General features: G+C 39.0%; 1 protein-coding gene across 12 annotated transcripts in view; it reads right to left on the reverse strand.

Annotated features, from left to right (window-relative positions):
* Positions 1-12,806, reverse strand: part of DMD (dystrophin) — a 1,926,267-nt gene that overhangs the window by 1,192,363 nt on the left and 721,098 nt on the right. For all 12 annotated transcript variants that reach the window (XM_073357918.1, XM_073357881.1, XM_073357898.1 and 9 more), the window contains exons 20-21: positions 9,723-9,964; positions 7,552-7,732 (exon numbers count right to left, since the gene is read on the reverse strand). In XM_073357918.1, coding sequence (XP_073214019.1) covers positions 7,552-7,732; positions 9,723-9,964 — 423 coding nt within the window. The remainder of the gene's footprint in view (positions 1-7,551; positions 7,733-9,722; positions 9,965-12,806) is intronic.

Below are 12,806 nucleotides of genomic sequence, written 5' to 3' on the forward strand. Positions count from 1 at the left end.
AGGGCCACATCGGGGTTCTGAAACTGTATGGAGGGCCAGATAGGGAAGGCTGTGCCTCCCCACCCCAATCTGTCCCCTCCCACTTTCCATCCCCTGACTGCCCCCCTCAGAACTCCCAATCCATCCAACCCCCACCCCCAACCACCCCTAACCATCCCCCCCGGGATCCCATCCCCTATGCAACCCCCCCACCCCCGCTCCCTATCCCCTGACCCTATCCACACCCCCACCCCCTGACAGGCCTCCTGGGACTCCCACTCCTATCCAACTGCCCACTGTCCCCTGACTGCCCGCCCCAGGACCCACTGCTCATTATCTAACCCCGCTCCCCACCCTCTTACCATGTCGCTCAGAGAACCAGGACTGGCAGCCATGCCACCCAGCTGGAGCCAGCCATGCCACTGCTTTGCCCAGCAAGAGCTCACATCCCCATCACCCAGAGGGCTTGCGGCACAGTGAGCTGAGGCTGCGGGGGAGGGGCCAGGGGCTAGACTCCCCATCTGGGAGCTCAAGGGCCGGGCAGGACAGTCCCATGGGCCAGATGTGGCCTGTGGGCCATAGTTTGCCCACCTCTGGGTTAGGCAAGCCTCCACCCAAAGTTATTATATACTATGAATGCTGTAATGTCAAACTGGACTCAATTAAATGCCAGGTTTCTCAAAGAGGGGGTGCAGATAGTGCCCCTCCCCATTGTTAAGATAATAAAGTTCTGGCTTGATTAACTCCATCACTGTGCCTGTTTTTCATTCACCTATGTGTCCTGAGCAGATTACCCTTAATTTTAATAGGAAATTTGGTTTATTTGAAGGCAATGACTGAATATAACCTCTAGACATACAAATGTTCACAAAATTTCCCTTTGAGAAATACCTAAAACCTTTTGTTAAGTTGAAGAAAAGCTTTATCCCTTTCTAAAGAAAGGGAACAATCTCTGGAAACCCAGATTTTGGGCCTGAAGTTTTAAAAATAGTAACACCTCTTTTATACAAAGCCTTATCACATGCCACCTACAGCAGACTTGATCTAGGACTTTATATTGACCAAAAATGTATACAGTGATATTTTACTGTGATTTCTTAAATTCCTGAGAAATATTATATCTACATCTTTACTTTGTGGCAAAGCAAGGAGAGATGGTCCTTTTGGTAAAGATATGGGACAAGGATTTGGGTAATCAATTCCAAGTTTTGCCACAGATTTCCTGTGTGAGCATGGGGAAAATCAGTTGGGGTCCCAATTCATCAAAGCAGTCAGTGGCAATGAAGGTTGTGAAAATACCAAGAGAGAGGACAAGAGTGAGCTTAGGCTAAGAAATTCATTAAGACAAATATCAATCTATTTATTTTTAGCATGTAGAAAAATACTGCAACATTTGAAAACAGCTCTTCTCCCTCTCCTCCTTCCCCCAGATAATTATTGAACAGATTTCTTTTCCACCACCTGAAATTAAGTAGGAGAGATTTTATTCCAGTCTCAGACAGGCCAGCGTACATTCTCCATACACACACCCTATCTACACTTTCCCCCTATAATCAAGGTAAATTCACTATTCATCAGCTCATTGTTACAGTAGAAGACAGGCAGCAAATTTGAATCAATGGAATCATTTCAACTGATACAACTGATTCCTGCAATGAATGAACTAGCTTGAATCTCAGAAATCTGAACTAAAAGAAGGCATAAAATAGCAACCATGACTGATCACCTAATTTTTTTTAAATCATACAAACTACCATACTTTTCTCAACTCCTTTCCTAGGAACATACTTTCTTCCTTTCACTTATTCTGTGGTACTTGTCCTTGAAGTTGATCATCAAAGTCCAACTTTTTAGAAGCTTTTCTGCTTTTCTTCTTCTCCTGATAAGAGCTGTGGGTTTCCCCGTTTTTTCCTCCATGTCATCAGAAACCATCAAAGTGCAACCTTTTAGAATCTTCCATCATATTGTCAGGGAACAGTCAATGCTCTGAAAGTGCTTTAACAATTCCTTTTCTCTGATTTATCTCCATGTTAAAAGAAATGGTACAGACAGGGTTTTACCAGCCTTACAAGAACTATAACGAACCAATATAATAAAACAAAATTCAATTGTTTTATTAGATGATATCACATGCATTTCCCCCCCCCCCCCATTTTAATTTATCATTGAGGGAAGGGGAAGGGAGGAGGGGAAGATAAACTGGACATACAGGAAAGGACAATATGTAATAAAGATTAATTCCTTAGATAACTTGTTTCTTTTTTGAAGGGGAAATACTAATATGAGAAAGTATATAGCCTAACAAAAATGAAATTATATCTGTGCTGTTCATTAAAACTCTGTTCAATTACTGATGACATCTTGGGAAGCAGAATTTAAAAAATAAAATATAGAACTAGCCAAAAAAACCCTCCAAAAGCCAATTCAAAGGAATATTTTATATTAATTGAAGAAAAAGAAGTGTTTTCAAAAATAATGCATAGCCTAGATCTGCTTGGGGACTCAAATATAATTTGCATGTGTATGATTCATAAGACAGCACTTTATTTTTAAATACACAATGTTCATTCTGAAAAAACCCTATATTTATCATAGGATTCTGTGTCATTTTGTGCACATTTAATCTCTAAATTACAGACTCTTATGCAAGACTATGTGAAATGCTCAAGGTTTAAAAAGTTCTTTAACTAAAGAAAAACATGAAAGAAGGAAAACCAAAATGTTGATCTTATTGTGGTGACTGTGTTTTGCATAGTCTTGGGGAGCTATCCTGAGATTGCCAGTGGCATGAACTCTTGGATACAGCAGTTGTTGAAGTTACTGGGTTCACACTGGCTACCAGGGAAAATGGTGGAATATCCTGAAAAAGGATATGATGGGAGGCGGGGGTTGGGAGAAAAAAAGCAAATCAGCTCAAAATGATTAAGTGAAAACATTCAAAAAATTTCTTTTGGGAAGGATAGAAAGAAGAAAGGGTAACATGCCAGCTGCTAAAATTAACTATATAACCCTTCATTTGCAGTTTATCTACCAAAAGTACCATCTCATGGTATGAATGAGCCACTTGCTTATGGGGGGAAAAAACAGATTTGAGACTCGCTTTCAGGTTTTCATTTTATCCTTTTTTGGGGGGCGGGGGGTACATTGCCAAAGCAACCATCACATGTGTGTGAGGAGGAGTGTATTTTTTTTTCCGTGCAGTTCTACTTTGAAAATATATCAATGTAGAGCTGATCTATGGCTGAAAAGAGCTATTTTCTGATCTAATCTGAGTATCATTAGTACTCAATAATTCTGTACCCTGAGTACAGACTTATCTGTTCAAACAAGCATTCTTACTGCTATTAGCATTGTGGATACAATGCAGCTATGGAGGAATCAACTAGATTCTGTTCTATCCCATGCATCAGCAACAGAATTTTATATAAACTCTGGTTACAAGAATCTCAGTTGCTACTTGGTGCATCTCACCAGATTTTTTCCTAGGCTCTTTTGTTTGGTATGGATTCGTTGAAGATACTATGGAATTTAGCTGGGTCCTTGAGTTTACAGGTACAGGTCATGTTCTTCCCACTTGGATGACTACATTTTAATCCTAGTTTGGTGGAGACAGTGGTATGTGCAGGGTAAGGATTTTTTTCTTAACATTTCCCTGGTTAACAAGGGTAAGTAATCCGGAAAGAAACTAGTTTAACTTTCAAATTTCAGGCTGGGTTTGCAGGGTGGGCACTTTTCTGAGCCACAAATCGCTTTGTCAGTGCAGATCACCTTCTGCTATGCCACCCCAGAGAGCAGCTCCCCTCAATATGAGGAACAACTGACACATTTCTCACTGAAGACCATCTGTAGCTATGATGCCCTGTTTAGACAACAATATACTGAGACCAGGTTGGAAAAAACATCTTGCCCCATCAAAGAATTCAGCAGTCACAGAGCAAGACATTCAGGAAGCACTGGAAAGAATCACTTAGGTGATTCAGATCTATGACAATCATGGCTGATGAAGGATATGAGGGAGTACTTTAGCTCTCCTGTAGACAGAATTGGTCAACCAACTTAGATTAAGGGAACCTGTCAACCATCCTAAAAGCATTAAATAGTTGGACTATTCCCAAGACACCTCCTCTCTTGACTAAACAGATCTTGTACATCTCAAGATAAGCAGATCTCACTGTCCAACCTCTCATTCTTGAGCAAGATAGTAATGAAACTAGCTACGAATTACCCTCCACATAAACCAGTGTCCTGGCCAAATATCCAACGGGTAATTACGTTACACATATCCAAACGCTCCCTGCAATGTCAGGTGGATATGATATTCTTCTCAACTCTTGGGTCTAAATCTTTGTATACGGTGGCGCTTTACTTTTTCTAAATACCAGTGCTCTAAGATGACACATTTAATTGTAAAGAATAATTAACAAAAACCTACAAAGTTTGAACATTTTAGAAATCCACTTAAATCTTTCCAGACAGTCTCATGAAAAAAAAAACATAGAAGGTTACACTTCTTTCCTACACGAACAACAGAACAGATTTTGAAGAAATTATAGGTAGGGGAAAGCTAATCTAAAGAGGAATTCAGTTGTTTGAACATGAAATAAATATTGCTTTACATAGCTTACTGATAACAAATTCACTGAACCCAATACATAGGGAGTAAATTGCTCATAGTGCTTTAAAAAAGCAACAGAACATGGGGAAGAATATCTCCTAAAATGAGACACCCCCCCCCACAAAAAAAAAACAAAAAACAAAACCCCACCTGGAAAATAAAGATTTTTGCTTCCTTCAAAACAAACTCAGCCACCAAAAGACAAAGGAATTTAACAAAACCTAATGTTGAATCACACAATGCCTTGTTTATCACATTTGGGATACTAATCAAATAAAGTGAAGACACAAGCGCTGCTGCTGCTAGGACTACCAAAAGCTATTCACAACTCAGAAAATTTAATCTACAAAAGAAATTTAACCAGAAAGAACTTATACAAACAAGAGGTGTAAATATCCAATCTTCCAATGAAAGGCAGGCATTTTCTGTCATACAGAATAAAGAAAGTGCATGAACTCTCTCTCTCTCTCTCTCTCTCTCTGTGTGCGCACACACATTACTGGTTATTACTGGAATACTTGGTATCTTTAATCAGGAGTAAAGTCAATTTCTAATAGTGGCATAATATTTTCCTACTTTTGAAAAAAGATTTAATTCAAAAGTGGTAAATGTTAAAAAAAAAAAGTCATACATGTGTAGGATTATATAAATTAGGGTTCATGATTACCTAGGTTCTCTTCCCAGTTCTGCCTCTGTTTGTCCTTGGGTAAGTCATTTGTGAACAAATCCATCATTGTGTTTATTATACACTTCTTTTCAAATTTAAATGGTATAAAGCTTCCTTGCACAGATTTTTTTTTGAAATGGGGTGTCTGCGGTGTAAACCTTTCTGGTTTTTGAAAAGTTGATGCATCTGAGCATGTGATGAATAATAGTACTTGGCATATATAGCACTTAGCAGCTGTAGCTTTACACTTTACGTACATTAGCTAATTATTTTCCACAATATCGCATTGTGGTTGGTAAATAAGTACTTTAATCCCCATTTTAGAGACAGTGAAAATGAAGCCTGGAGAATTTAGGTGACTTGCTCAAGGCCACACAGCAAGTCAATGACAGAATTGAGACCAGAGCAATCTGCTAGCTGCCTACCTAATTTACTACAGCATGCTACCACAGAGTCTCATCTTGAATCTAATCTAATTAATAAAGTAGTGTCTAATGAAGCATCACTGCAGAATCACTATGCTGTTTCAGCTAATCATTTAAGAAAATACAGGAAAATGCACATACATATGGACATCAAATGATCAATATAGAATGAGCTGGATCAACTGGATTTTTATAGCAGAGCAGGGTATAAAAACCCATTCCCCTCTCCTCCAAAAGTCAGGAGAGATTTGCTTGAGCTGTGAAGTTTGGAACAAGATCTGAATTCTTCCAAAGTGTACAATGGGGTAGGTTAGGATAAAGGGGTTTAGTTTGGGATATGTAATTCAGATTTTGCTTGCACTGGAAAAGCATCAAATACTAATTTTCTTCTTTCACTGTGAACAAGGAAACTTACAGAAATAGAAGTAAGTATATTTTTTCTTAAAGATGTTGCATGTTTTTGATAGCCACTATCTTATCAAGAGTTCATGTGGAAAGAAAATTTGAAACCTAAGCACAAACCCAGCTCTTACAATTCTGCTATTCAGTGTTTTAGCTCAACAGTGGCAGGCCAATTTAATAAAATGAAAGAATGTCTCAGTGTTGAGACTTAGGCTCATTTTGTATTTTCTTTTCTCTCCTTGTTGTCAATGGACTTAACATATTTTCTAATGTATTATTATATCTCAGAGTATCAATGCATCATCTTCATACAGGAGTAAAAGGGTGTTGCCAATCTAAAAAGATGTTTTGGATACAAATATATATTTTTGTTCATTCTCTGTATGGCGTTCTGTTTTTCATTACCAAAGTATTATCAGGGTTGATTTATCAATTGAGCAATATTTATGCTGACGTACTTCTCTACTGTCTCTAGTTTTTCACTCTCCCAGCACTGAAGCCTCCTATCCCGCCTGAAGCCTCACTAAGCCCTCCAAGCAACTGCGTGTTTGCTTCCTTATGTGCCTTGCCTTTCAAGAAAACAGATTTCTATAAGGCACCCATTAAAATATGAAGAAAAGGAAAATAAGCCAGGTTTTCAAGTAGTATCTGAATATTAAAAAAACAACACCAAAACTTGGGACAGTAAATGTAAGGCTTAGACTATGCAAATGTTGCATACACTTATACACACTAGTAGTCTTATTAACATCACTGGGACTACTTGCTTGAGTAAGTGATTTCCAACATGAGTAAAAAAGTTGCACAACCAAGCGCTTAATGAATGGGTGGTTCTCCAAATTTTGGCTTAAATATTTTTTCTGTGCTGTTTGGTAGTTATACTACTGACCTAGCTCCACAATACCCAAGATTAATTTCAAAATCTTTCTTTTCAATTCACATAAAAATATCTCAGTGACTCTCCGTATACAGGTAAATGATGGATCCTAATATAGCAGTGAAGCCACTACTATTGTTTTGTCTCTCCCAGGGTTAGCCACCTGCGCTACACAACTCCGCAGGCTATATTCACTGGTACAATTTATCTGCTTTGCATTTCTTCAGTGGTGCCAAGTAGAAGTAAACCTGGCTTAACTGGACAGTTATATCAAGGCTGTCTGGTGTTGCTGGGAAGTATTGGTGAATCTGGCCATACGTGTGCTATCCTGGGAATGCTGTGTGAGAGAACAATCCTGAGTGTGAGCTGTGATTGCAAGTAAACCTTTAATTTCTCAAGTGTTCATATTATTAAACAAGCAGTTAACTGATTAATAGATATTTCTAAAACAGTTACAGAAAATAGACCACCACAACTCACTTCCCTTTTGTAGAGCAACACTGGGTAGAAAGAAGCAAATTAAAATAAACTCTGTTGCAAAAAATTTTCTTGGGTACAGTAATTTCTAGCCATGAACAACACTTACTGATCTGTAGCTCTCTCTCTCTGGCCTGTACATCAGCAAAAACTTGTTTGAAGTGGTTAGTAAAAGCTACAAGGTCTGCATCCAGAAACATTGGCCCTTGCTCTTTTTCTTTCAGTGCTTTACTTTGAACCTTTAGCTGCACAATTTTAGGCTGAAGGGCTGACAACCGGGAGACTTCTTCCTGTATAGGGAAGACAAAGATTCCTGAATAAAATCATCCTATAAGCGATTCTTCATCAGATCATCACTGTTCTTATAGAATAAAAGAGGGAAAGAGAACATCAGATATTCCTAATTCCTGGAATAGAAAATGGTGATGGAGAAGAACTAGAGTACTAGTTTACTTAGTTCACCTTACTGCCAGATTAGGATTGTTCTCTACTGTGTAAATCGCCAGTGTTTTGTCCAGTCAAATTTTAATACGCTCAGTGAAGTCCCTCAATCTTCACTGTAGAGTGGTCACCATAAAAAGTCAAATGTAACAGTTGCTCATTTGTGGTATCGGATATGAAAACTACTTTCTTATACTGAGAATAAGAAATAACTGTGCAATTTGACATGTTATGAAATGGTAACTGTTGACCATTATCCACTTTTTAAAAGGTGACTATGCTGGTGTCCGTGTAAGAGGAGAGAAAATATCTTGGTATTGGCTGAGCTTCCCTAGAAAGTGGAGAGAGACTCAAGTTGGAAATTTCAGGTCTGCATCCAGATTTTGAACATCTCATAATTTAAGAGAGATCAGACATGAGATTTTGGACTGGTGTTTTAAAGATTAAAAAAAAATCATTCACAAAAAAACATATCTGCTCTGGGCTTGGTTTTCAAACAATGCCTACAGTTTAGGAGAGTTGTGGTTCAACTTACCTTCTATGATAAATTCTTCATTAATGTGGAGATTTATAATTACCAAAAACACTTTAGGTTATTGAAATGAGCATTAGTCTAGAGTGAGTCAGAGTCATAAATAAATCTATACATAAATAGGGCCTAATTCGCCACTGCACTGATTTCAATAAAGTGACACCAAACTAAATCTGGTCTAACAAAGTGCAGAAGCAGGAACATAGTACATGAATTAAAAAAAAAAATGTACGTACAGGATGTGTAGGGAGCTCTCCACACTTGTGCCTATGCACAAGGGCTGTCCAGAATCCTAAATCAGCATATCCTTTATGCTCCCCTCTATGGCCCCTATTGGTGCCAGTTGCCAGAAAGAGGTCAGCAGGGCAAGGCTAATGATCATGACATGATTCTATTATCCCCACCTACAGAGCTGTCCAGGACCATAAAAAGGGGCAGGCTTCACTGTGATACACTACACACACTGGAAATACTGCTTGGGAACTCTTCTTGAGTCAGGCTCCATTACTCTTGGGAACTCTAGGATGGCCCAATGGCACGCAGGGCATAAGCTAGCCATATGTTAGCAAAACTGAAATCCTGCTAGATATAGCAGGAATAGAAGGCAGCTCTATGAAATTCCTTGTATCAATAAAAAAATGTTGCTTTAAAATTATGTCATGAACTCATCTGTGAAAATACAACCTTCAGATTGCTTCCATAAGTATGTATAATGTTCTACAATAAGGCCCTTATTCAGCAAAACACTTAAACGCATGTATAAGTGCTCTGCTGTTTCGGGACCTAATCAAGGTGTGCTAAACTTGTATCAAAAGTCCAAATGCCGGAAGCGTTGCAATCAGAGGACAAACTAGCAAAGTATAACAAACCATTAAATTACCCAAGGAAATCAGTCACTTCAAGGAGCTGACTTTTCAAGCCTTAACAGGCACTTCTTTTTGTCGACCAAACATTAATGAGTAAATTAAGTTCCTCCTTACAATGGTCTTAAGATATTGCATAACGTTCTGGTCATATGGCTATAACCATCCAACATCTAATATCAATTAAAAGTACAGTAGAACAAGCATTAGTTATTTGCTGAAAAGAACTAAGTGTTTAATTTTAACCTCCATACACTGTGTCCTCCTGTCCTTTTACACTCATCATTGCTAACTTTCATAGACTGGGTATTGACAATACCTAGTTTTGAAAGATATAAAGACTGTTTTCCACTCTCATAATGAAAAACTAGCAACCATCATCTGACAAAATGTAGAAATACATATCAAGCATAATAATGAAAGGGTTGGAAAAGAGCCTCTAACCTTGCACTTTTCTAACTGTATCTTTACTGTAGCAGGATCTGCTGCTGATGTAGGTTGTACTTTCAGCCAGTTTTCAGCAGTAATTGCTGTCCGCTCCAGTTGCTGCAGCTGGGAGTAGAAGGCAATGATGTTATTTTGGTACTCCAGCCACGCCAGTCTCTCACTCAGCAACTGACAGAACTCAGTCCAGCGACTGTTCAACTGCTCTGAGGCTTGTTTGATGTTGTCAGCATTAAGGCCCTCTAAAAAGAAAGGAAGAAAAAAAAGTTCAATACTTATGTATCTTTAAGTCACAAAAAAGAAGCAGGGAAAGAATTTAACAACTCAGTTTCTGTATATAAATGTATGACTGTCATATATTAGTGGAGAGAGCATTTAAAATCTATTGTAAATTGCTGGCAAGATATTGCTGTTACTATGAGAATGAATCAAAATAGATTATAGCTCCATAAAATAGGAATAAAGCAGAAAGAAGAGATACAGCACACGGAAATAATTAAAGCTACTATGAGAAATAATAAAATGCCTTAAACTTACATTTTGGAAAACTCTGTCTTGATTGAAATTACATTTTAATACTTAGGGATGGCTTTTCTAAGTGTCCAAATGGTTTAGGAGCAAAAATCTAATTTCAAGTTTATGGGATTTAGGCTCCTAAGTAACTTTGTGTATTTGAAAATTCTACGCTTAGCATCTATATTACATACTACACATAAATTCAGCATTCACCATTATTGAAACAAGGCATATTAAGCAAAAATACTTAGTTTAGCAATTGCAATAAAGTTACTTGGAGCAGCGATGAGGTAAAAGAGCTCAGCCCTGGGATTTCACACTGAACAAAATAGGAATCAAAAGTAAAACAAAGGGGTTTTCCCTAGCACAATTTATAATTATTCTGAAATTTGGCACTGTAGGCATCAATTCAAAACTAATCAGAGTAATATCATTAATTTGAGTAGCTCATATTTACTACAGATATCAGGAGGCTATGATATCAGATACTATACAGATATCAGATGGAGAAAAGCTCTAATGTGAACAGTCATATGTACTTCTTGCTGGCATGATTTGGAATTATACACATAGCAATACTACAGATAATGAAGTCAGAGTTAATCAAATTGTAGTACCAATGAGCTTGAGAGCACATCTTTAATAACAAGCTCACCACTATCCCTACGGGCCAACTCTGCAGAAACAAAAGTCTTCAGCTCATCAAAATAATAAAATATCTTTTCCCCCCTCGATCTTTCCAAACACAAAGGCTATACATCAATAAGAATCATAGAATATCAGGGTTGGAAAGGACCACAGGAGATCATCTAGTCCAACCCCCTGCTCAAAGCAGGATCAATCCCCAATTTTTGCCCCAGAACCCTCAATGGCCCCCTCAAGGATTGAACTCACAACCCTAGATTTAGCAGGCTAATGCTCAAACCACTCAGCTATCCCTCCCCACATACAGAAGCCTCAAACCTAAACTTCAACGTAACTATATCTCTCAAAGCCATAGCTTGTTTCTCCAGGCCTGTGTGGGCTTTGGTATATCTGGAGTATGTTAATCTTTTTATTTTGAAGAGAAATATAAGATATAATAATGTTGCATTCTGCCCCATCCTCCACCCAAAAATTCCCTCATTATGGTTACAAAATAATTAAGATATCAGAAGGCAAGTATGTAAACACATTCATAGAATTTTAAATTGTTGAGATACATTTGTACAGTGCCTAGAACAATGGGGTCCTGATCCATGGTTGAGGGCACCAGTCACTACTACAATGCAAATTAATACTTTACAGAGATCTTCTGTTCTAAAAAAGGTTTCTGTGTATTCTTAGGAATACACAAAAACACTTTACAAATCTTGTTAAAATTTCCTAGGACTTAAACTTTTCTACTCTACAATATTTTTGGCTGGATTCTCTGCCATGCTGCTCAGTGTCTGTGTGCAGCTCCCTGGTTCTCAGGCATGCTCTGTGCTGGAGCCAACTCTTGGTTGTTGTATTGAACTCCACTTGGAAAGTGGCTGTCCAACAATTGAAAGTAGCTGGAGTACAACAGTGCCACAGGCTATGCCTCTTTCTGCTCCTGGTATACTCCTTCCTCTCTTACCCCCCAAGCAAATGTTGCATGATTTTGAAAAACAAGCCAGGAGTTATAGGCGTAAGAAGCTGCTAAATAGCCCTACATTGCTTGGCCAACTCTCCAATTCAGAAGTTGTCACTGTGGTTAGATGTTCAGCGGTGTGTGTGTGTTCTCCTGTGTGCTATCCCAGCTCTGTGCAGATAACTGGCACAGCTCAAGCGAACTGCCCAATGACCACAAGCTCCGTTAAGGTACAAAGGCACCCAGCCAGGTTTATTGTCAAAGAAGCACAGTCCTAGCTCCCTGGATCAATGTCTACAGTTATACTAGCACAGGTATGCCCATGACAATGGATGCGGCTCAGTGAATGGTGGGAATTGCCCCCTCGGCTGGCCAAAGACACTCCCTCTGAGATACATCTTTATACACCAATACAAACAAGTTATGTATTTCCCCTGATCTATCAGGTTGCCACCCATTGCTTTGTACCTGTAGGTTCGATCAAAACATCTCTATCCCTCATGCTGTCATCCTGACCTTATCCTTAAGCTGAGTAAGCATGTTCCTGTTATCTTTGGGGAATGTGCTGGTATCAGGGTGTACCACCTTTCTGTTTGTGTGTATATTCTTGTGCCTGGCACTACTTAGGAAGGTGTTTCTGAAGTATCAACCCCGTTCTTGCCAGATTCTGTGAGCAGGGCCTGCCTCTTGCTCACAACTTAACTTGCCTACTTTAGCCCAGGCCTCTGATACAAGGGCTTATGTCTCAGGCTCTCGTCCTACTACAGTCACTGTTGTGGTACAGTCCACTCACAAACACATTACAAGAGAAAGGATGGTGTTTGGGAGAGGGAGCAGACAGGGTTTGGTGTTTGGGTCAGGGAGAGAAGAAGAGTTTGGGAGAGCATGAGGATGTCAAGCTGTACTTTGGGGTATGCCAAACAGTAAGTCTGAACATGTTTCCTGTGGCCACTTGAGGGAGAGAAGGCAGGAGA

This window comes from Lepidochelys kempii, chromosome 1 (genome assembly GCF_965140265.1).
Source record: "Lepidochelys kempii isolate rLepKem1 chromosome 1, rLepKem1.hap2, whole genome shotgun sequence".
NCBI classification, from domain to species: Eukaryota; Metazoa; Chordata; order Testudines; family Cheloniidae; genus Lepidochelys; species Lepidochelys kempii.